At 48.1% G+C, this 25,532-nt stretch overlaps 1 protein-coding gene across 4 annotated transcripts in view; it reads left to right on the forward strand.

Annotated features, from left to right (window-relative positions):
* The window catches only part of KANK1 (KN motif and ankyrin repeat domains 1), a 198,668-nt gene that overhangs the window by 128,080 nt on the left and 45,056 nt on the right, over positions 1-25,532 (forward strand). For 3 of the 4 annotated variants that reach the window (XM_046022154.1, XM_046022156.1, XM_046022155.1), the window contains exon 3: positions 11,660-11,779. In XM_046022154.1, the coding sequence (XP_045878110.1) occupies positions 11,743-11,779 (37 nt within the window). In that variant the 5' untranslated portion in view covers positions 11,660-11,742. Of the gene's footprint in view, positions 1-11,659; positions 11,780-16,734; positions 16,924-25,532 lie in introns of those variants that run through there. The other variant, XM_046022158.1, reaches the window with a different exon arrangement.

Raw genomic sequence — 25,532 nt, forward strand, 5'->3', positions numbered from 1 at the left:
CCACGGAATGACGGGCTGGCAGGAAACAAGTGTTTCCAGTCTCCGTGGCAGATGCCAACACCCCCACCCAGCACCCTGCTGTTTACGCACCAAACACGGGTAGACGAACACCAGCAGAAATTTTGCAGAGTCACGGAAGCCGCGTGCTTGTCCCAGCAGGAAAGCCTGAGACTGAAAAGCAGAGTGTGTTTGGAGTCTCCTATACCAAAAAAGGAAAAGCTTAAGTGAGATTTATTCCAACGAACAAAAGTGACGTCAAGATGTGCTGGAACAGTTTGTATGACTTATTGAGGGCAACTTGAATTTGAGGGTGTCTGGAGCACAGTAGAGTTCAGGATCCAGAATTCTGCAGTCAGTTTTTGGTTCCAGCTTTTCCAGTAACCATTTTTAGACTCTTTAAAGATTGTGCAGGGGGTGGGGAGGAACAGAGGGAGAGGGAGCGAGAGGATCTCAAGGAGATTCCCCCCTGAGCTCAGAGCCCAACAAGGAGCTCGTCCCATGACCCTGAGACCATGACCTGAACCCAAATCACGAGTCAGACACTTAACAGTCTACACCACCCAGGCGCCCCTTCCAAAACCGTTTTTAACTGAAGTGCATTTGCTCTACTGATGACAGTGTAACATTCTGGGTACCTCCTGGGCTAGCTCCTTAACGTCTTTTAATTTTCTCTAAAATAAGTAGGAACTTCTAGGTTCTGAGCAAAATACAAGAACTTATGGGAAATGTCTGTTTGGCATGGCTGCACCTTTCTGTTACACAGTGGGAAGTAAACATTTTAAAAGTCAAAGTATAATCAAAGAGCTTGTTATATCATTAGGGGGAAATTATCTATGAAGTCTGAAAAAAAAAAAATTCCTGAAACATCCAGTGTCTTTTCCCCATAATAGTAGTAAAGAAGAGCCAACCTGGGGTGCCTGGGTGGCTCGATGGGTTGGGCCGCTGCCTTCGGCTCAGGTCATGATCTCACCGTCCTAAGATCGAGTCCCGCATCAGGCCCTCTGTTCGGCGAGGAGCCTGCTTCCCTTTCTCTCTCTCTGCCTGCCTCTCTGTCTACTTGCGATCTCTCTCTCTCTGTCAAATAAATAAATAAAATCTTTAAAAAAAAAAAAAAGAAGAGCCAACCTACCTCACCCTAAAATGGCAAGAAGGCTAAGCCAAAAACTTTAAAAAAAAAAAAAAGATTTTATTTATTCATTTTAGGGAGAGAATCAGTGTGGGGAGAGGTAGAGGGGGGTAGAGAAGGAAAGAATCCACACAGGGCTCTATCCCAGGACCCCGAGACCTCCCCACAGCCAAAACCAAGAGTCGGACACTCAACCGACTGAGCAGCCCAGACACCCCTTCAGCAGAATACTTAAAAGTAAGGTCATTTATTTTGTGTTACTCATTGGTATTAAAATGCTTAGTGACGGGATGCCCGGGTGGCTCAGTGGGTTAAGCCTCTGCCTTCGGCTCAGGTTACGATCTCAGGGTCCTGGGATAGAGCCCCGCATCGGGTTCTCTGCTCAGCGGGGAGCCTGCTTCCCTCCTCTCTCTCTGCTTGCTGCTCTGCCTACTTGTGATCTCTCTCTCTGTCAAATAAATAAATAAAATCTTAAAAAAAAATAAAATAAAATGCTTAGTGACTTTGGACTCCGAATAAACACCCTTCCCCTTCCCATATCCAGCAAGACCCAACAAACGTCCTAATTTAGCCTCTGCTCACCTCTCTACTCTTTTGCTCTCTTTTATATGTAAGCCTTGGTTGCTCAAACGCATAGCGCTTTTTCCCACCCCAGTGCCTTTGGACCATGCTTTTACAGGAAAAAAGGATTTTAATTTTAATGAAGACCACTTCACCAGTTTTTACCTTTATGGATCTTTTTCTGTCTTCTTTAAGCTTGTCTCCAAGCCTTCGGTCTTGAAGATCTTTGACATTATCTTCTAAAAGTTACACATTTTTTTTGTCGTCTCACATTCAAGACTACAAGTCCTTTAGAACTGATTTTTGTATAAGGTCAAAGGTTAAGGTCAAAGTTTATTGTATTGCCTATCCATGGGCATTTGCTGTAGCACTGTCTTTTGAAAAGGTTTTCCTTCTGTTGTTGGGTCGTTTCGTATGCCGGTTGTGGAAACGTTGTGTGAATGTCGATGTGCTGGGCTGTTTCTGGGCTTCCTCCTTATTCCCCACAGCCCCCCCCAACTGACCCCTACCTGTCCCTTGGGTCTCCCCTGCAATGTCATTTCCCTAGAGGTGTAGCAAGGACCACGCCTTCCCATCCATCTCCATATCCTCATCATCAGCCCTAAGAAGTGTGGCCTTCATCATTCTCACTCAACACCTATTTTTTCCCTCCATGGGGCATTTAGCATCCCGTGTTAATAATTTGCTGTTGTGTGTGTGTCATTCTGTGTGAAATTCCTGCCTTTAAGGCCCAGGAAGGCAGAAACCGCGTCTCTGGTTTACCATGCAAGTTCCAGCAGTGGGCCTCGTACGTGCTGAGTGCTCAGTCAGTATGTTTGGAGTACATGAATGGCAAGAAGTCAAGCCCCTTGGGGGACGTTGTCTAAACCATTGGGTACCATTTTCTTTCTTTTTTCTTTTTTTTTTTTTTTTTTGGATTTTATTTATTTATTTGGCAGAGAGAGCGAGAGACACAAGCAGGCAGAGCAGCAGAGGGAGAGGTAGAAGAAGGCTCCCCACTGAGCAAGGAGCCCAATGCGGAGCTCCATCCCAGCACCCTGGGATCATGACCTGAGCCGAAGGCAGTCGCTTAACCCACTGAGCCACCCAGGCACCCCTGGGTACCATTTTCTTAAAATCAGTGGATATTCCTAGCTCTTGGAGTCTCAGGACTGAGTTGTTTCTCATTAAACCCATCTCTTAAGGCAGTAGTTTTGAGAACCTCTGTCCTATGTCAGAGTCCCCCGTAGGGCTGGTTAAGAAGCAGATTATTAGAGTTCCTGATTCAGTAGGTCTCGGTTGGCCTGCGAATTTGCATTTCTCGGAAGTTCCCAGAAGATCAGTGCTAATGCTGCGATCAGGGAACCACGCTTTGAGAACCTCTGCTTGAAGATTAAAAACCCGAGGATGTGTTATGATCCCCTTTTACTTAGTGACCCATCCCGGGCACCCTTGAACTTGTCATTGAATAGCATTGATCATTTTAAGAGTGATCACAGAAAATATCCTATAAGATCCCAATCCCAGGGGAATTAGAGGGAGAATGTCTGCTACAGCAGTAAATAAATGAGAATGTCATATTTTAAATAATTAAAGTAGGGAATGAACAAAAGCCTTTCAAACTACAGTAAACTAATTCACTGACAGCTATGGCTGTTACATTTGGGTTCTTTAATATTTGAAGAGGCAAAAGCTCTGACATTTTAACTCAAACAATTAGCAGGTGTAGGGGGGGAGGCTTGCTGAGAGCAAGACCTCACTGAGGAGGGCAGGCTCGTAAATGAAAGGGTTAGGTTTCTGCCATAGTCTCTTCTGCCTTAACCCTTTCGAGATGAACCAAAGCAAATCAGGATCTCCCATTTCATGTGCCTACACTGAATCATACTCTGAAGTCAACAAAAAAAGTTAAAGGTGGTAAAATTAAAAAAAAAATTCGATAATTCTAATTTTCCTTTGTCTGCCCTTTCATTGCCCTCTTTGTTGCAGAGGAAAACAGCTAGTTTTCCGCCCAGGTTGTTAGGATCTGATAAACTCTCCTCACTGCAAATTTCCTGGAAAGACAATCTACCAACAGCCTTTTCTCTAAGGAAGCTGAGTGAGTTCCAGCAGCCCAGCTGGACCAGAGCCAGCGCCAGGCTCCAAAAGTATTTGCAGACCCTGAGGTGGAGGTTTTCACCTGTTGGTTAGTAGCGTTGCCCTTGCGTACACTCTGGGAAAGACCCCGACGCACTTACGTGATGTGTTGTGGACGTGGATGGGCAGCGAGGGTCTGTGGGGGGCTAGACTTGCCCATCCCACTTCGGGACACAGGGAGTCAGAGCTGAATGTGGGAATTCTTTTCACAAGGCAGAAAAGAGGAGTAAGGAATTGGCTTTTGGTAGAGCTAATCTGTTCTACAGATTGTGAGCCGTAAAATGTCATTCTACTAGACCTCTAGTTAGATTATTTGGGGTTTTGGAGGTGGTGGGCATTTACTTTGTTGCTGTAACTTCCGTGCCAGAAACAGTACCTGGCACATTGCACACACTTGTTATATGAGTAAACGAATTTACGTGTTGTTGCTTCTCTCGTGTTTTCCCTTTAGTGTCTTCATTTTGCCTTGTTCCCGTGATATAAAAACTTGTTCTCGGGGCGCCTGGGTGGCTCAGTGGATTAAGCCGCTGCCTTCGGCTCAGGTTATGATCTCAGGGTCCTGGGATCGAGCCCCGCGTTGGGCTCTCTGCTCCGCAGGGAGCCTGCTTCCTCCTCTCTCTCTGCCTGCCTCTCTGCCTACTTGTGATCTCTCTCTCTGTCAAATAAATAAATAAAATCTTTAATAAACAAAACAAAACAAAACTTGTTCTCGCCTCTTAATTGTTACCCCAAGGAGTAAGTTCTAAATGTAACTGTTTGAACAAACATTGCAAAAAATGTTTGTCTAGTGGGCAAAACCCAATCATTTTTCTACATTGTAAACGAAGTAGTGTCCACATAGGATTCTGACTTGGGTCCTGATTGATCATGGAGATTTCCTTCTGCCTCTACTCCGCCCATACCAGGAAAAGTATCTGCTGTATTTGAGAAGGGTAAGTGGGTCTGGGTCATGATTAGGTAATTTGGTTGGAAAATACCGAGAGTTCATTAACCATTTCTGCCACAGTTTCTGTGGTGGGAGCCAGTATTAGAAATCACTGGAAGATGATCTGATGATGAACGGAGGCCAGAGTTTGCACTCAAACATACTTTTTCAATGAAGTTACTTTTAATGAAACTCTGGACCGAGCTCTCTGGGTGATCATAGGTGGTGATGGATGAGTGTTTGACGGACTGACTTAAAGAAAGAAATGAGCTTTGCATGTTTCGTTAGGGGAAAGGCATTTGTGTCGTGTGTGCATGTGTGTTTCCAATTCGGCTCTTGTAGAGTCTGTCCTCTTCAGCTTTCTCTTGAGCCCTCAGGCCTTGGTCGTCCTTCTGGACTGGGCTGTTCACTTCGACAAGACCCCGTGTAAGCGCCCAGTTCTCTAGCTACAGCTCTACCTCCCATGCACTTTCTTTTTCTTTTTTTCTTTTTTTTATGATTTATGTATTTATTTTGGGGGGAGGGGCAGGGGGAGAGCGAGAACCCTAAAGCAGACTTCCCGCTGAGCTCGGATCCTGACGCAAGGCTGGATTCCATGACCCCAAGATCCTGAGCGGAGCCAAAAATCTCGAGTCAGACACTTACCTGACTAAACCACCCAGGTGCCTCCCCTCCCTTTTTTCTTACAATTTTTTTTCTTAAAGCAATCTCTAAACCCCACAGGAGGCTCAAACTCACAACCCCAGAATCAAGAGTCACAGACACGCTCCGCCCCCCGAGCCGGCCGGGTGCCGCGCCGGGCACTGCCGTGTCTCTTGACTCTGCGGATGCGGCTCCTTCTGTGTGGAACGCCTCCCTCTTTCTCACTCCGGAAAACACCTGCTCGTCCTCTCAGACTCAGGCCAAGTGGCCTCTTAGAAATACATTTTTCGGCCACTTTTAGCCTTTTGGGGCAAAGTAAGGGCCCCTTGCTGTGGAGTAGAGTCAACTGTGCGTGCGCTGATGTTCTAGTGTTTTCTCCTTCGACGGCGTGCCCGCGTCCAGCAGCAGCGTGTGGCTTCTGGGGACGGAGCAGCGCTTTCGTTTGTCTGATGTCTCCAGGCAGAAACAAGGTAGTGGCCCGCAGAGATGCTCGGAGTCGCAGGTCTTTAAAACATGTAAAGGTGATTAAAAAAAATAGACATACGGCCCTAATACATGGACGAGAAATCAGCTCAGGTGGTAATGGTGACACGTTAGCCCTGGGAGAGAGTGAGTGATTATTTTTTATCAGATTCGGTCTTTTCGAGATTTTAGGAACACCTGTTTGTGTCGCTAATTTTGTGAAGCGAAAGAAAAACCCCGAAGACCGGTCACAGAAGCGCGTCAGGACCTGCACGTCCAAACCATGGCCTCACCTTTCCCAGCTGCGGCTCTGACTTCCACGGTGACGGCCTCCTCCTTCTGTCCGTCTGGGAAACTCTCGGGTTCCGCGGGGAACCTCGTCCCGACCCTCAGTGGCGGAGAACGTCGCTGGACTGAGCAAGTACTTCATTTCTTGGAAAGAGTCGGACAACACCCACAGCAAAGGCTAAGGCCCAAGACCGTGAGCCGCACCAACCGGGGTCCTATGGAGTCCCCAGGAGAATGTGACGGGCGCACATGGCAGTGGTTTCCGTGCATCACCCGAGTCCCTCTGCACGCCCTTCCACGCGTCATCTCAAGGAAAACGGCGGGAAATACACGTGCTCCAGAAGCAGTCTCCCCTCACGTCCCGAAACCTCCCTTGCTGTCTGGAGGGAAAGTGAGCGCGGCATCCTGGCCGTGAGCAGACACCCCCCGCGGGCGGCCTCCTTGAAAGGTTCCCCGTACTATGGGGCATAAATTCTTACTTGTGAGAGCAGCAGCGCCCGCAGCCCCAGGGCCCGGATGGCTTCCCTCCGGACTTGGCTCTTCTGGCCCTCTGAGCCAGGCAGGTTCTCGCCTCCCTGTGCCTCAGTTTCCTTTTTTTAAAATGGGGAGAGAGAATTTTTCGTACTTCACAGGGTCGTCCTGAGGTTCAAATAGGGCAACAACCGTTCGGCACTTGTAACAAGCGCCTTGAACGTGACACAGTTTTGCAAATTCTGAGATGCCCATTTTTCACATCTTTTTTTTTTTTTTTTGAGATTTTATTTATTTATTTGACAGGCAGAAATCACAAGTAGGCAGAGAGGCAGGCGGGGAGGGGGGAAGCAGTCTCCCCACTAAGCAGAGAGCCCAATGCGAGGCTCGATCCCAGGACCCTGGGATCATGACCTGAGCTGAAGGCAGAGGCTTTAACCCACTGAGCCACCCAGCCGTGTCCCCATTTTTCGCATCTTAAACATTTCGGAAACAAGTCTGTGGCTTACGGTTCATGTTTCATAGCATTTTATGGCCCTTTAATGACTGGCACTGTTCTTAATCAATGGTACCTGAAACAGCGGCGTGCCATGGAGCAGATGCCGTTCATATCTCAGTAGTCAGTCGTAGTAAGAGCGCATGAAGGGCCAGCTGTCACCTGCGTGGCCTTCAGCCGTGTCCTCCTCGTCCTCATCTGGGCTCCAGCCAAGGCTGCAGCATCAGGGGGGTTGGGAGCTCCAGCCTGGAGGACGTGGAAGATTTCAGTTTCGTGTGTTGGTTGTCACTGATGTTCTTAGAGAAGCTGTTCCTCATGTTTGTTTCGTGGGAAGCTCATAATGTCGAGTATTTGTGGGGTAAATTCATGCAGTGTCTGTAGCAGGCCCTGCCCTGGACGTGGGGAGCTACTGAAAACACTCTTCTGAGTCATCTCTTGATATAAACAGAGAAGAAGACAAACTCTTTATTTTCTGTACTGACGTCTGCCCTGAAAGCCTTTCAAAGAGGTGCTTTTTTTTTTAAGATTTTATTTATCCATTTGACACACAGAGATCACAAGTAGGCAGAGAGAGAGAGAGGAGGAAGCAGGCTCCCCACTGAGCAGAGAGCCTGATCCAGGGCTCGATCCCAGGACCCTGAGATCATGACCTGAGCTGAAGGCAGAGGCTTTAACCCACTGAGCCGCCCAGGCGCCCCAAAGAGTTGCTTTTTCTTAGTGAGCAGAACTAAGGCACCCTGTACCACTTGAGATTTACTGTTTGCTGTCTTCTCCGGGGATGAAGCTGTTTATTGATCTGTAACAGAGAATGGGTCGCAGCCAAACCTTCTCTGGCTTATATAATGCGCTGACAGAGAGTCTGTGTATCGTGGCGAAGACTCAGGCCTCACAGTCTGACGCCCCCTGTCAGGCACAAACAACAACTGGGGGAAATCAATACACAATAGTGTACAGATGCCTCCAGGCTCCATGCCCAGTGACAGCCACGTCCTGCTCCTTCCACCGGTGGTGGGCTCGTAGTTCCTAATTCGGGGACTTCCTCCCCATTTCAATTTTATTGTTCAGTTGGAGGGAGGGTGGGAGGGACCAGTTTGGATCTGATGTAGACATCTTCTGCCAGGGGAAAGGAGGTTCACGGACAGGAGACGACCTTGGACCAAAGTTGAGGAAGCTTCTGGGCTTCAACATCTCAGAACATTCTGGGCATATCCCCATCCAAATACCTTGACACGTACCTCACGCGCGCATAATACACGCAGCCTGTTTCTTCTTGCCTTCTGTTTGCCCTCAAGAGTTTAAGCGGTGGTATTTACAGGCCGTTACGAAGCAAGAGCGCAAGCACATGGGTGTAGAAAGGGACCAGGGATTGGGGTGTTGCTTAGGTTTTATTTTTGTTGACTTTTAGAAGTATAATTAGTTGGAGAACTCCAGAAGCTGGGTTTTCCTCCTCTGCGCCCTTATCTTCCTGCTCCCTCTCTTCCGCCTTCTGCCCTCCCACTACATATATATATATACACATATACATATAATATACATTATATAAAATTATATATAAACTATAATACATATTATGAATTATATATATATATATAATTTTTTTGAACAAAGCTGCATTTGCCAGACACATGTTGTCATTTCCCTTCTCAGAGGTAACAGTTACTCGATCCCTACAGCCTGCTGTCTGAGAGAGCCTGCTGTGCCCACACAGAGGCTACTGCTTTCCAAGCTCAATGCCGTGAACCTGAACCGGGGACTGTTTGCAGCAGCAGGTCAGGCGGTTGCCACACAGGCAGACAGATGAGAGCCATCCCGTCCTCCTGGTGTGCGGCCAGACCAAAAATGAGGACCAGCAGGGAGCCCGGAGGCCTCACGTGGGAGGCTGAGAAGCAGGTCTCTGCGTGTGGGCTGAGTGGTGGTCACCAGAGCTGGAGAAGCCAAGCAAGGGAACCGTGCACTTAGCTCTGAACTGTAGTGCAGGCTCAATCAGGCAGCGAGTGGAGACGCTCATGTGTTTGATCACAGAGATCAGCCATTTCCTCTCTCCTCCTTTATTTCTCTTTCTCAACAGTCTCCATGACTAGGGCCTGATCCGTTCCTTCTGCATAGCGTCTGGAAAATTCTGTTTTCTTCCTCCAGTGCATTTTAAAGCAAATAAAACCAGACACAGGAAGTCTCTCTTTCTTTTCTTTTCTTTTCTTTTTTTTAAAGAAAACAGTTATTATTACCAAAGTAATAAAGGAGCTAAACTCACCCCAAATGGCATCACATAGGGGCAACCGTAAGGAACATTTTGGTGTACTTACTTCTGACGGTTTTAAATAGATGTGTAAATATGTACATCCGTATTTTTAACAAAATTAGGTTTATGAAAGAGTGCAATATTTATCACTGTCCTTTGAGTATTTTACTACATTATTACAAACTCTTAAAGGTGGGTGTGCTTTCTCTTTCTGCTATTAAAAATGAGAAAGGCATGCCTTTTTCCTTTTTTTCCCTAAGAAATCATTCACTACCTGTTTGTGTGTATGGGTACCACAAATGCATGTGGCAGACACACGAACTTGTGATATATTTTGTTTAAAATATAAACTTTTTAGGATTTTATTTCCTAATCTGATCACTGATTGGATTGTCTCTAAAGTTCTTCTTTAGCTCCGTGATGGAAAGTTTTATGTGTTAACTTGACTGAGCGAAGGGATACCCACGTAGCTGGTGAAACATTATTTCTGGGTGCATCTGTGAGGATGTTTCCAGAAAAGATGAGCATTTGAATTGACGCGCTAAGTAAGGAAGATTGCCATCACCAAGGCAGGTGCACATTACCCAATTCATTGAGAGCCCGAACAGAACAAAAGGGTGAGGAATTTGCTGTCTCTGAGTGGAGACCTTCATTTCCTGCTGCTGCTTCTTGAGTGCTCCTGGTTCTTGACCTTTTGGACTCAAACTGGAACTTATGACATAGGGTCCTCTGGGTCTCAGACCTTCACGTTTGAACTAGAAATACACCACTAACATTCCTGGACCTCCAGGTGGTAGATAGGGGACTTCTGAGCCTCTGTAATTACATGAGACAATTTCTTATAATTAATTTTTTTGTATATGCCTAAGGAAAGAAAAAAAAGAAAAAGCTCTTAAATGATATCAGTGGCTACATGAAAGCCCAGTATATACAGGTGTGGTGTTATGTTGGCATTCTCCTGTTGTTGGGAGGTCATTGTGGATTTCTGAACTCATGCTTGAATTCTCAACTTGGAATTCATTAGATCAATTTCTTCAGATTTCCGGGGTCTAGAGTTATGATCGGGCACAGTGGAAATGGAATACTTCCATCTGTACCACTGTTTGCTTTCTTTGCCGGCATTTTTCAGAAGGCATTTCGAAAAAGCAAGGTTGGAGTCGTGTCCCTTTCCTGTTTTTGTTTCTTTTTTATTTTCAATTTTGTGATTGTAATATGTCTTATGATAGTAATCTCAGTTAACTTTCATTTATTTTTTTATTTCTTATGTTTTATTTTTCTAGAGAGGGAGCAGGGGAGGGGCAGAGGGAGAGAGTGTTTTAAGCAGGCTCCACACCCAGCATGGAGCCCCACATGGGGCTCCATTCCATGTCCCTGAGGTCATGACCTGAGCTGAAAAGTCGAGAGTCGGATGCTTAACCAAGTGAGCAGGTGCCCCTCCGTTGACTTTTATTTTTTTTTTAAAGACTTTATTCATTTATTTGACAGAGAGAGAGAGATCACAAGTAGGCAGAGAGGCAGGCAGAGAGAGAGGGGGAAGCAGGCTTCCCGTGGAGCAGAGAACCGGATGCGGGGCTCGATCCCAGGATCCTGGGATCATGACCTGAGCCGAAGGCAGAGGCTTAACCCACTGAGCCACCCAGGCGCCCCCCGTTGACTTTTAAATAGAGGATTCACATCAAGTAACAAATAGGGTGCCCAGCGTGAAGCCTGATGTTTCCAAACTGTGTGTCAAGCTATGTCACGTGGAGGTTATCTGACAGGACAGTGGGAGCTATGGGAGACTTTTGAAGAGAGGAGCTGACCAGATCACATTTATGTCTTAGAAGACCAAGTAGGTGAAAGACTTTGAGATACTTCAGAAGGGTTCCCATGAATGAATCCTTTAAAAATGTGAACACTCAGTATAACAGCAACAGCAACTACTCTGTGAGGGCAACTGAGTGAATGAAAGTGTTGAGCCAACCTTTGGAAAAGAGGCTAAGAACCAAAAATGGCTTGTGGCAGGCTATGGAGCCACACCCAGTACTAGCCCACTGGCAGTGGAAGGCCACCTTCCTAAAAAAAGTCACATTTCTAGAAAACCAGTTTTATCTCCTGGAAGAGTACTGTCTGGAGACCTGCTCTCGCTGCCCGTCTCCAGGTGCCTCTGCATGGGTGTCACCCTCTCGGCCCTGGACAGTGGGGCTGGGCAGCCGTCCCCACCACCCAGGGGCTGCCTCTCCGTTGCCGGATCTGCACCGTCCATTAGCAGCCATCTTGGCAAACACACGTGTAAGATTTAGTGTCGTACATATTTTTAAATGACCCATTTTGATGGGACTCTGTTTCTTGTTTCAGGGTGAACGCATTGGGGAACTTGGTGCATAAGATTTGCATGACTCCTCACTCCTTTCCGGACCTGTCCCTGGATCCCAGCCAGCATGGCTCACACCACAAAGGTTAACGGCTGTGCCTCAGGTAACCATGTTCTGGAGTGTGTGTGTGTGGACGTGTGTGCCTTGGCTCAAGCTGATTTCTTACTTCTTTTTTAATAATGGGTAGATCGTAGCAAGTTGCCTAGATAACTAGGCTTTCAAAGAATTTTCTATCCAATGAGGCTGGGTTTTTTGCCTTTTTTTTTTTTTTTTAAATCTCTTGAAGAGTTTTCTATTATCTTTAGAGTCTTTCTGTACAGAAGTCAGTTAGGTAAACTATTCCCCAAGTCAGTTGTATTGAAGTACTGAAAGATAAATGTAAAATCCTGAATGCTGATCCGAGGGTAATGTGCACTCTCCTCAAACTTCTTGATGAGGGATTGAGCAACGAGAGAAGAAGTGAGTCTGGTGCTTCGAGCCGGTTCCTGGGATCCAGTCCCCAGCAGGGCCTATTTTCACGTTGCTACGCAAAGAGAAAGGGGCCAGAGAAGGTCATGCTGTTCCTTCCCAGAGAGGAACATGCAACAAGCCGTCTCGTGAAGACGTGCATTCTCAGTTCTGCATCTACCTAGAGACGTAGGTAGATGGTGTGTGGTCCAGTATTGCTTGTGTAAGATTTGGGAGAAATTTAGAGAACAAATGCAGAGAAGCCTCCCAAGAGATGGTGTAAGACAGGAGACAACCACCTGCCCCAAACGGTGTGCCAGGTGTTCATGCCACTCTCGAATGATCTGCCAGAGAGCAGAAGGTTCGAGAGCAGGGGCTGTGTGGGGAGCGTTTGTGTGCTGTTCTAACCCAGTCCTCTCTGCTGCCCTGAGCTCTGGCTAATGGAAGGAATGTGGAGTTGGAATCAGGAACCCGAAGTTGAGTTCCATCTCCAGCCCTAACCATGAAATATGGGGCAGGACTATTTGTCCATGTGTAAACCATCAGTAAATACCTCTGCCTGCATGGTTAGGACCCATGTGAGGACCAGAAATGGACTTAGAATCACCCTGTAAGCTGGAGAGCTCTGGTAAGGGCAGGAGCAGGAGGAACCCTCTGGAGTAGGCATGCCCGGCCCACATGTGGCTTTCTGTCCCAGGGGCAAGCGTGCCCTCTGGCAAGAAAGCTGTCACTTGCCCCAGACCAAACCTGTCCAGACTCGGTGGTTAATTCTGGAACAACTAGTCTTTCTCTTTTCTTTCTTTTGCTTGCCCTTACTGCTGCCACTAAGACGATATGAATGACAAAAGCTAACCTGTCATGAGCACTTACCGTGTACCAGGGTGGCCCAGGAGTTTTGCCTACATCATCATGCTTAATCCTCCCCAGAATCCTGTTATCACCACCGCCCCGCATCCATCCCTCTGTGAGCACAGAGACTCAGGCACTCACCTAAGTCAGAGAAGTCAGGCATGTTCCTTGTTTCTCTGGTAAAATAGTCGATAAGGGAGAAAACTGAAGCCTTGTGAAATTTCCCGAGTGTCGTGGGTGATTTTCAGTTCCCAGTGATGCTCTGCTCTCTCATCCCACTCCTGTCCTCACCTGCATTCACACATTCGGAGGGGGGAGGGGTCCCTCCAGAGCTTGACCCTCTGGCATCTCTGGCCTATTCTTATCTCCATGGATTTAGATACCTGCCTCGTTTCCCCTCCATTCCTTTTCAGCTTGACTCGTCCTAGAGTGTCCCTTGTCCCTTTGGTCCTAAAGTCTGATGACCCAGCTATCACCTTTCCCCCTGCCTAACAGGTCTGGGCACTGAGTTTGGAAGCAAAGGGAAGCTCTCATTAGTGACTTCTGGGGTGTCCGGGGATGAATGGTTCCTGCAGACAGGTGTCAGGACCCGGCAAGGGACAGTAGTGATTACTCTAGTCACCAGGACCTCTATAAGCAATCTGATTAGAGGCTCAGCCCTACACAATTACTTTAGTTACAACACACATGCGCACGCGTGCACACACACACACACACACACACGCTTAGGTAAACATATATATGATGCTCGTTTTAGAAAATTTTAAAATATAAAAGTTTAATATTTTCTGAAAAACAAAGCAGGAATTCCTGCTAATACCACAACCTGGAAATACATGTTCTGCTTATTTTCCATGTTGTCTTTCAATCGTATACTTCACACAGTCCAGATGTGCTTATAAAAATTATGATTTTTCTTTTCCTGCTCTGTATTACAAAAGAAGTACCTGCCACTGTTTACCAAAAAAAAGCCATACTCAATGCAGAAGTATACGCTTGTTATAAATATACTGTTTCAAAATCTAACATAAGAACGTTTATAGGTTGTAAATTAAGATGGGATAAAAAGGGATTTACGCAGCGAATGAGGGCTGGATACTGATCCTTCCTGTGAGAAAAATAAATAATTTGGGTAGTTCAGTAAAATTTTAAATGTGGAGTAAATTGTATATATTTTTTCATTTTCCGAAAATAAAGTATAATATAAATATATTTTTTAAACCATACTTCCCCTATGTGTGTTGTGCCCAAAAGGAGTCTCCCCCAGCCCTTTCCCTAAAAAAAAATCAGTGCTTTGGGCTCCCACAGAACAGGAGGAAAATTCCCATATGAAGGTGGAGTCAGGGCACTGGCACCAGAAACATTGCTCATGGTCTTAGGAACAAAGCAGGAATTAAAGAAGTCAGCTGAGAAAAGTACCAGTTGGCCAGGCCCTTGGCTGCCAACACGTCTGATGACTGACATCCCACATTCATGCTCCCGCTGAGAGTTGAAACTGAGTAAGGGACCATTCAGAGTCCTTTTATCCTCGGACTTCCCAACTGAGTCCTCCAGTTAGCTGGAATAAAAGGTACCGAGTTTCAAGTAAGCGCAGTTCAGGGCGCCTGTATGGCTCAGTCATTGGGCGTCTGCCTTCAGCTCAGGTCATGATCCCGGGGTCCTGGCATCGGGTCCCACATCGGGCTCCCTGCTTCTCCCTCTCCCTCTGCCCCTCCACCTGCTTATGCTCTCCCCCACCTCCATCAAATAAATAAATAAAATCTCAAAAACAATAAAAAGAGGGAAAAAAAAGAACAGTTCATGCTGTAATTTGTAAAATGTGTTGCCCTAGGTTTCAGACCAACATAAAGATGATGCAACAGGCACCTGTGTGCATAGCATCTAGCCGAAGAAATACACTGTACGGGTACACGACCGGGATCCAGGGCCTCCAGTGTCCCAGGCACTGTTCTGGGCACTCGGATTCAGCAGGGAAAACACAGGCCCAAACCCCAACCTCCAAAGACCTTCCATTCTGGTAGACGCTGAGGGTTCCTGTGGGCAGAGCTTCCAGATAAAATAGAGGACTGATTAATGCTTTAAAAAGAAGAAAAAAGTATTCACTGTGTATTCAAAATTTGAATTTCACTGGATGTCCTCGCTTCTAATTTGCTACACCTGGCATCCTCACCTGGGCTTCCCTCCCAGCGTTGTCCCCCTGCTCCCCATCCACCCCATCAGAATCAATCACGTCTTTGTGTCTGTCACCTCCGGTTTTTTTTTTTTAAGATTTTATTTATTTATTTGACAGAGATCACAAGTAGGCAGAGCAGAGAGAGAGGGGGAAGCAGGCTCCCCACTGAGCAGAGAGCCCGATGCGGGGCTCGATCCCAGGACCCTGGGATCATGACCTGAGCGGAAGGCAGAGGCTTAACCCCCTGAGCCACCCAGGCGTCTGTGTCTGTCACGTCTTGTCCACAACATCTCCATCCTACTTCCGTGGGCTGGTCCAGTTTTGCCTTCACTGGTTGCAAACACTTGACGGTGGTCTTACGAAGAGCACCTGACTGTCGTCATTAACGTGCTGAGCTACACCCGTGAGAAGTTGCTCGTGACTGTTCCCTGTTCTTGCGCTCGCTCAGGAAGGACACGGCGGTGGCGGGCGTGCGGGTCGTCGGCGAGGAAAACGGCTGTATCCTTGCGCTTCGGGGATGGGGACCGTCTGCTTTTTCTCTGGTCTCTGAGTCACGTTGTACCCTGGATGCCCTGTTGACCTCTGTAAACACTAATTCATGTTGCGAAACTTTAATTAGAGCTTCGACTCTCTTTAGAAGCTAAATAACAAGTAGCTTATTTGTCCAATGAAGATAATGTACCTGCCCAGCCTCCTTCTCAGGACGGTTGCGAGGGACAAATAAAACAGGAGCCCTCGAAACACTCCCAGATATGAAACACTGGTCAGATGTCAGGGGAAATCACTGCCCCCCTTGTTCTGCGAGGTCCCTCCTCGGGTCCTGGTCTGAAAAGGGCCCGTTCATGGGCTGCCGTGCCAGGCCCTGTCAGACGCGTGACTTTGAGGCAAGAATTGTATTACTGTCCTGTGTCACAGTTAAATGAAAGAAATAGATGAGTATTAGGAAGTTCCATTTGGGCCTGCCATCACCAACCTTATTTTTGCTAATATTTGTCTTTGGTTGTTGATTGTAGTTTTTCCCCCTTTTGCTATTTCTCTGTCAAAGCAGGCATGCACACACACACACACGCATTTTTTTCCAGATAACTATATCTTTTTTTTTTTTTTTAATTTGACAGAGATCACAAGTAGGCAGAGAGGCAGGCAGAGAGAGAGAGGAGGAAGCAGGCTCCCTGCTGAGCAGAGAGCCCAATGTGGGACTCGATCCCAGGACCCTGGGATCATGACCTGAGCTGAAGGCAGAGGCTTTAACCCACTGAGCCACCCAGGCGCCCCTAGATAACTATATCTTAAGTTACTTAGGGTACTTCTCAAGCTGCATTAAAAACTTGGCTGTCATTTTAAATTCCTCTGATAAATTTTAGTAAGGCTCGTTTTGACTCTGGTCAGTCCTTTGGCTCCAGGTTTTGTCTCCATGCCGATCTTAAATGAGGTACAAAGGCCGCTGATAAGACCGGGTCAGCCGGAGCCCACAGACTCCCAGCCCAGCAGGTAGAACTCTGCCGCCGGGCACAGCCCACTCAGTTGTGTAAATATTTTTCCCGGGCAGCCACATTTCTCAAACAGAACCCTGAGCCCACTGCTGTGAACCCAACAGCAGGAATTGCATGCTGTTTGTCAAGCACCAGACCAGTTTGCCCCGACTGGTCTGGCTGGAACCGCCCCGGGGTTTCTGAGACCATCTGCAGGGAGAGTCGCAGTCTGGCAGCGGTGGTGTGCGTCTCTGCTGGGGAGTCTTAGAGCTGTGGTCTCCACCAGCCTTTCTCCAGAGGCAGAAGGTGAGCGGATGAGATGCTGGGCCTGCTTGAATGCGCAGGTACCAGCTGTGACCCTCCAGGGTGTCCTGGAAGCACCTGCCGAAGGATGAAATGTGTGTTCCTGTCTGTGCTCTGCCCTCCCCTGTAAGCGGTGCGTTTGGTGGTGTATGAGGGTGCGACCCAGCTGCCTGACATCAAAACAGAGGTAAAGGGCTGGTGGGGGTCTTTATGATTCCACCTGTCCCTACTCTCAGATGAGAAAAACCCAAGCTGCCCAGCCCGCCCAGTTGGCTAAGCCGGACATTGAACGCAGAGGACCATTTCCCCTTGTTCAGCGTACTCTGTCGACATTAAAAATGAGAAGAGTTGCTATCTGTGAATTCCTAATGAAGTAGATCAAGGGGCAAGTGTGTATTTCAGGAAACTCCACAAAACCGAAAAGGAGAGCAGTTGTGAGTACAATGTCCTCCGTGGTAGAGGTGAGGATGGTCAGTTAGTTTCTTCTTACTGCGAATTACCTCATAGAGCCGATTAACTGACGTCTCAGTATTGAGTACATCAGTTTCATCCTGTTACTTGGTGTTCTTCGTAATTGGATTTCGATTAGATTGTGCATTTCAACGTTAAATGAAACTTAGTTTTTCATTGATGAAAGGCTCATTTCCCACTGAGGTTTACACATAAAATAATATATTTTCTCATAGGGATGGTATTTCAGAAGATAGTTATTTTTTTAGGCATCAGTTTCATTTGAGTTTCATAGCGCAGAGATCACCTACACATAGGAGATCCCGGATTTCAGGGACTTGCCTGTCTGGTTAGATCAGAACCCCAGAACTCATCCAGCCCCCAGGGACGTTCTGCAGAGTCCCTCCCTCTGCGGGGCTTGCTTCGTTTCCACGCTCTCGAGGCTTCCGTTTTAACCAGGAGTCCCCCTAGGGAAGCTCTGCTGCTCCCGACCCTGAGTGAGTCCTAATGGGTTAAGCATCATTCAGATTTCAGACGGGAGATTAAACTCTGCAGTTCAGCCGGGGAAAGATGCCTTATCTGGCAGCGAGTCCCAGCCTACTAGGGTGTAGGAAGGGTAGAAACCAGGCTCTTGCCCATCCCAGGCGTTGGGCAAAGATACGCCCTGCATTTGGGGAGATGCTGTGTGGGTGCCAACAGGAAAGAAAAAACACAAAATAAAAACCCAGCAGGGAGATATGCTTCGATGTTAATACTTTGAGCTGTTGAAGCTGCTGAGTGAGGCCAGGGATTAGAACAGCCCTTCCTACAAGATTTGAATGTCCTGTGCGCTGCTTACCTAAGGCAGACTTCCTGTCATGAGTACTGGCGTTTTTTTCTGATTATGCACTTCCCCTCTTTCTCGAAGGACTTGGGTGGGCCAGCTGAGCCCATCCGAAGTATAGCTCCCTAGCTTCCTTTCCAAGGGTTTGCCTTCTTCCGGTGCCCCAGATAATTCCCGTTCATCTCCTTTTGTGCAGTTTCTGAGAAAAGTTTGTGCGGGCTTGGGACATGAATGACGACAGCTCACAGTTTCTGCTTTGGGGTCCTTCTCTCTGAGAGGCTGTTTGATTTGATCTGGTACAGAAAATATCAGCGTAATTCTCCCATTCACAGAGGTCGTAAGTTCTTGCTTTTTTCTGGCAATGTATCCAACTAAAAATTGCATGGAGAAGACGTCTCTAATAAAAACCTCGTAGAAGACTCAGCCAGGAAATCAGGTTTCCTAGGATTCATTCAAACCCTTGTAGAGATTCTAAGTTTTAAAAAAATATATTTTTTTGATGATTCTGTTCTTCCTCTCTTGGCTTCTCTGCTGGATATTTTTGGAATGAGCTGGAACTGATTCACTCATTTCCATATGCTTTAGGAAAATATGCTCATGTTTTAGAAGCTAAGCCTGGTTCTGCTCTGGGCTGCAATTCCTCGTGAATCCTGAGGATGAGACGTGTTTTAAGTATGCAGCCCATTTGTATCTCGTTGTGATCTCAGCTGGTAGTTCTGTATGGACAAGTGATCTCACAACTTAAAAATATGTGTGTGACTATTTTGAGAATTTTTTAAAAATCGTGGCCAGATTTCCAATCTTAGCAGCACTTGGACCATGATTAAATATTATCCTGTAGTATTCAGGAGGCCTTTCTAACCAACACGTAGAAAAGCAGGACTGTGAACCTGAAGGAACATGGGGCCGATGGACCGATTGTGTTGGATTAATGAGATGCGTTCTCGTCCCCAACGTTCAGTCTGTGGACTCTCTCTCGGTCTCCTGTGTGACCAGATTTGATGTGGCCGTGACTTTCCTCCCACCTGGGCCGGAGGTTGGTCCCAGTTCACCCAGTGAGCCTTTATTTAAAGGAGGTGGTGCTTGGAATGATGGTTTATGGAACCAGTGTGCTCAGTGACGGGTGCTGAATTTATCTTAGGTTCTTTCTCACAATCTTACTTAAGGGAGGAAGTTTTCTGTCTGTGGGATCTTTCATACTCTGGGCATGATCTCTGTTCTGCAGAACCAAGAAGACAGCCACATGATTTCCCGAATCTCGTCTCACAACATTTGGATTAGTCAATAAATCCCATCAGCTTTGCAAGTAATTTTGTGAAAGCATTGATTCAGCCTTCACTGTCAGATTTTCCCATTCCTGCCCACAATTCTTTTTTTTTTTTTTTTTTAAGATTTTATTTATTTGACAGACAGAGATCACAAGTAGGCAGAGAGGCAGGCAGAGAGAGAGCTGAGCAGAGAGCCCGATGCGGGGGCCCGATCCCAGGATCCTGGGATCATGACCTGAGCTGAAGGCAAAGGCTTTAACCCACTGAGCCACCCAGGTGCCCCCCTGCCCACTATTCTCAGTGCCCTTTTCTCTTGCAACAATTGTCTGCCAGGCAAAGGCTTTTTAAATGTTTGTGTACAAGCAGCCACAACAGGCCCCTTTTGGAGCCTCCTGGAAGAAGAGGAGTAGGTATCTCCCCAGACTCCAACTACAAAAGGGAGATGGGAGATTTCTAAAGAGCCCTAAGCCCAGACCCATGGTGTCTTCACCCTGTAGTCCATGCATCTCCTCTTCCTTTCTTTTAACAAAAACCCATAAATGTTCCTTCTTCCTCGGCTGCCAGTGTCCTCCCCACCTAAGTCTGTACACTCACCGCGTGTGGCTGAGTTATTTCCTTTCCCCCAGCATTCCCAACGGACGGACGACAGGCTGCACTAATCAAATCAGGGACACACCAGGGAAATGTGGTTTTGGTTTTTTGTTGTTTTTGTGTGTGTGGCTTTTTTTGTTTTTGTGGGGTTTTTTTTTTTTTGTTTTTTTTTTTGTTTGTTTGTTTGTTTCAAGGTGGCCCATGTGGCGTGTTCCCCTCCAGCTTCAGCTGGGAGGACAAAAACTCATCTGTCTTCCTGAGAGCTGCCCAAGCAGGTAGTAGAACCTGCCGGCTTTCTGCGCCCTGTGCCCCAGCCAGGACTCCACCCCTGAGCAAGGGGTGAGTCAGCCCAGTGACACGCCGGCTGTTACAGCTGCCCGGGGCGGAGACCTGGCAGTCCGTAGGCCGGTAGGGGCGGAGGGAAAGGTTGGCATGTCAAACCATTCCAACAATGTAGCTTACAGGAAAAAAATTGCAAAACTCTGAAGCCCTGTGCCACCGAGTTTTTCCATTAGGGCCACACTTTACACAGCTTCTCCATCTGCCCCGGGCACAGCTGCCTGGCAGTGTGAGAGGGAAACGGTCACATTGGAAGCTTCTGGACGGTGAGGAATCCCACCAGCTCCTGGCCATGGCCCCGGACACTCTCAGGCGTCACCTGGGCGCCCGGGAACATGGATTCTCTGGGCGGGGGCTGCTTGCACCTTATTGAGGTTCTAGAAACTAGCATCTGGAACTTACACCACCCACGATACTGCTTTTGAATGAAGAATCAACAGACAGAAAATCTTCCAGAAAGGTAAAAGGGGGGCCGAAAGCTGGGGGCTTTACCTCGGGGATTCTTATTATTTGGTTTTCTGTCCTCTGGCCAGTTTGATGGTGAAAAGGCAGACTTTGCAAACAGTGGTGCATTTAAATCAGGTGGTCTTCTTGGAATGACCAGAAGGAAGGATGTGAGACAGAGAAACCACTTCACTGCCGTGAGACCATTCATTCAGGAGCTCACTCGTAAATGACTGCACAGAAAACGTCCTGACAGAGGGCTCCTGTTTCCCTTCTTTGTGACAGGGACCAGCCCCGAGGTCCTGTGAAGGTGGATCTTTCTTTGCCTTATGGTCACTTCTTCCTGACTTTGTTTTGTTCAAGACGGCTGGCAAGATGAAGGAGGGCTGAACTTTCCATACTTTTGTTATTTTTTCCATCTCTCCAAACATGTTTGGCTTTCACTGACTTTCGTCTCTGTTTGCTCCTAAATCTGCGCTTTTGCTTTTGGCCTCATTTGGACAGAAATCGTGATTTGTTTCTGTGTCTTCAGCCCTGAGGCCTGCAGAAATCTTGGTGGGCCTTCCCAGCCCTCCAGGGCTCCAGGCAGCAAGAGACCAGCTCTTGGCAGAGGGTCCCGAAGCCCCAGGGGACTTCTACACCGTCCCCAGCCCAGCTGCCCTGTTCCCTTCCTAGGGCCTTGCTCAAAGCCCTGTTCTCTTGTTGTGGATGGCTTTCCCATTCCTCCCAAAGCCTTCTCATCCTTCAAGAGCTGCTTCCTCCCTGACCTGTTCCAACCAGTGTTCTTGGGGACTCTGAGGAGAACGTCATCCCTGCCTCTCCTTAGTTCCTGGAGAGCTGTGTATTTTCATGTAGAGTCAGGGGAGTGGCCTTGCCAGTCTGTAAGTGCTGAGGTCCCAGGGGGCGAGAGTGACATCATCTGCACCCCGGTGTACCACTGTGGCTTGCTTCGTACTCCGCCTGGGGTCCGCAGGCTGCTCGTTCCCCGAGCACGTGTTTGCAGCCTGCCTGCTTTGTGCCGCACGGTGCTGGGCAGCGAATCCGGAGCAGGACACGGGCACAGTGCCTGCCGGAGAATCTCTGTGATTGGACTGAGCTCTGCCTGGCCGGGCTGACGGGGTCTTCCCTTGGCCGGTGCCTCCTAGCCTGTGCACCTGGATGTTTTTCCCAGACGAACCAGGTGGCTTTCGGTGCAGGGCACACACTCGCTGACAGCCTTCCTCCTCTCACCTCACACTCAGTGCAGGCAGTCACATCTGCTTTCTGTCCATCACGTGCTCCGACGTAGGCTAAAATGATCCTGTCTGTTCAGTGCCTTGCGTTCCAGGGAGAGGGGACCAGTTTTAACATGGTTGTCCAGGGAGGATTCTTGTCAAAGGGCCTTTGGAAATTTCTTTCCAGCTCCCACGACCACTTTCCTGTTAGTGATCTAGCCAGAGAGAGGAGGCGGACCCAGCCAGAGAGAAGGAGGCGGAGCTCTCATCAGTTCCTTTTGCCCCAGGCCTGTTACCTGGTCTGGCTGGGCGGGCTGGTTGGAACTGTGGGTGAGAAACCAACCTGGTGGCCTGTGAGGTTGGGAGGATGGCCGGCCGGCCTGCCTTCTTTCCCACGGTTCTCTTGGGAAGGTCTCTACAGATGTCTGCCCCCTCTTAGATGGGAGGAAATAAACAGCTATTTAATTAAGTAATTATTGGATAAATGATTGTTAATAACTTACAATTACTATAACCTATAAATTTAAATATGTATTAAATAGACGCTTAATTGTTTGCAGCGTTTATAGTCTTTGTGGCTTTCTAATTTAAAGTTTTAATCCCCTTATTTCACGCCTCAATTTTGTCATGGGCTTTTTAATGCTGATTTCAAGACTCAGGTGAAAATATATTACGAGACCGTCTCTTTGTCCAAATCTGATGAAAGTAATAATCGCGGGCCACCCCAGACTGTGAAGAAAGCCTGACGTGTAAAATTCAGTGTGACTCCGGTGTTAAGACTTAAATGTGTTCGAGGAAAGGCGTTCCTTTGAGTCAGGTATAATGCAGAGCAAGGGTTTCTTCCTGGCGTTTTTCGACAGGCCCATCACCCGTAGCGTCCTCGTCCTCATTTCACTCTCCTGGCCGGTCTCACACCTCTGCTGGGCACACCCGCCCCGTGTTGGCTGTGGCCTCTCCTTGGAAAATCTCCCCTTACATTAAGTCTTAGAGCAGATCCTTCTAATCCAGGCGTGTGAAGGAGTCCTCTTCCAAACCCAACACTGTACACACCTACCAGGACGAGGAAGAGCGAGAAGCCCTTGCTGGACCTGTCCTGTAATCCCCTCCACGGCCCGTCAGCCTTCAGGGCTGTGCTGGAGCTGGGTGGAGATGGAGACAGTGGGGATGTGGGAGGGAGCCCCGCCCACACTGCTCCCCCTCCCTGGGGTTACCTCAGACGCTGGCTTCTGTGTCACACCCATCACTGTCCGAGAGCCCGGGAGGCGTGAAGGGGCACCATAAGGGATGTGCACTCCTTAGGCGCTGCTGGGGGGAGGCTGACGTACCACAGACATAATCCAGCCCTTCCACGAGATTGATAACGGAGCCTCCTGCTTTCGACCTGTGTCTTTTCCTTCTTCTTCTTCTTTTTAAAGATTTGATTTTTTATTTTGCTAGAGAGAGAGATCACAAGTAGGCAAGAGAGAGGAGGAAGCAGACTCCCCGCTGAGCAGAGAGCCCAATGCGGGGCTCGATCCCAGGACCCTGAGATCATGACCTGAGCCGAAGGCAGAGACTTAACCCACTGAGCCACCCAGGTGCCCCCAACCTGTGTCTGTCTTTTCAAGATAAATATTTGCAGGTAGGGTTTTGGCACATTAAGTTTACCTTCAGGAGACATGGTGGTAAGGATCCTAGGCTGTTGGGTTTGGGTATTTATTTATTTATTTATTTAGATTTTATTTATTTGAGAGAGACCAAGAGGAGGAGCCTGAGCAGGGGGGAGGAGCAGAGGGAGAAACCAACTCCTCGATGAGCAGGAAGACCCTGGGGTCACAACCCAAGTCAAGAGCAGATGCTTAACCCACTGAGTCACCCAGGTGCCCTGGTCTTTATTTATTTTTTTTTTTTTAAGATTTTATTCATTTTATTTGTCAGAGAGAGAGAGCACAAATGGGAAGAGCAGGCAGAAGGAAAAACAGGCTCCCCACCGAGCAGGGAGCCGGATGTGGGACTCGATCCTAGGACCCTGGGACCTTGACCTGAGCCAAAGGCAGGTGCCCAACCGACTGAGCCACCCAGGTGCCACAGTTTTAGAGTTTCTTCCAGCAAAGGAACAAAGGGAAGAAGGGGCAGCTGGCTGGCTCCGTCAGTGGAGCATGTGAGTCTTGATCTCAGGGTTGTGAGCTCGAGCCCCACGTTGGACGTAGAGATTACTTAAAAATAAAACCTCTAAAGAATAATAAAATGGGAATGAGGAAATTGGTCACCTGGAAAGTGGGAAAGGAAAAGGGATGGGAACACGAGAGAAACTGGATCCCACACGGACAGCATGGAGTCCTTGCTCTGTGCCGCAGTGAGGCCTGGGAGTGTGCTCCGCTTGACCAGCCCAAGGCTTTGTTTTAATTTGAGTTGATTGCCAAGATGTTTTAAGGTAGGTAATTTCATAGAAAAACAGGAATTTCACAGTTTTCCTGGGAAAGTCAGAAGAGGTGGCATCGCTGGGTGGTGTATCATAGGCCATGTGAGCTAACTGGAGGGAACAGGTGCTCTCTGGTCTCCCCAGCTGCCCTGACCCCCTCTTTGCAGTTACTGGCCTGGACGCTAAAGGTACTTGGGTTTATGATCTGGACCCTGAGGGTCCGTGTATGCTTCCGGGCTGCTCCCGGGAGGACTCTCAGCTCCTGTAACCCGAAAGGAAGACCACACTCGGAGTTGCACATTTTGCTTGGTTTGAAGTGGAGGTTCTCCCTCCTGGCTTCAGTTCAGCCCCCTCTGGGGAACATCTGAATATGGTGATGCCCCAGCTCCTCCTGCCCAGGTGATTCTGACTCATTGGGGTGGGAGGGGGTGCAGCTCAGCATTTTTACAAACAGCCCCAGGCCGTTTAGTTGTGCAGCGGGGTTGAAAACTTGGGGGGGGGGGGGGGCGGGGGCCTGTCTGGGAGATCCCAGCTTTGGCCTTTACACCTCAGATGCTGAAAGTGATGTTCGTACGGTGACCCCTCAGGCCCAGAGGCCTGCCTCTCCTATAAAACCAGGACATGGACTCAGAATCTTTGACATGTTTGTACATCTCGTTAAAAGGAAAGAGTAACCTGCAGAGTTTGGCTCCTCTGGAAGGAATGACATTGATGGGCTGGGCCCGGAGCACCTGCAGTATGGCCCAGGGGGGAGGGGGCGGTGGGGTGCACAGCCCTCATTGAGATGAGTCTGTTGGGGTGTGAGATGTGTGCATACGTAGGAACAGGGCGAAAAGAAGTTCTCCTGAGAGCCTGGATGGATGAGGCCACTGGGAGGATAAGGGACAACTTCAGGCAGAACTGGTCCTTTAGCTGGTCTGGGAAAACTTGGAGGATTTTGTCTGGGGAGGTTGGGAAAAGAAAACGGTCGGGAAAGAACAATCCAAGCAAAATTGGATTTTGCCTCCCCACCCTTCAGAGATGCCAGCTCCCTCCTCCTCCCCCCACTTTTGGGGGGGTGCCTCTGCAGGTGCAGGAACGAA

The sequence above is a fragment of the Meles meles genome, chromosome 11 (assembly GCF_922984935.1).
Source record: "Meles meles chromosome 11, mMelMel3.1 paternal haplotype, whole genome shotgun sequence".
NCBI lineage: Eukaryota > Metazoa > Chordata > Mammalia > Carnivora > Mustelidae > Meles > Meles meles.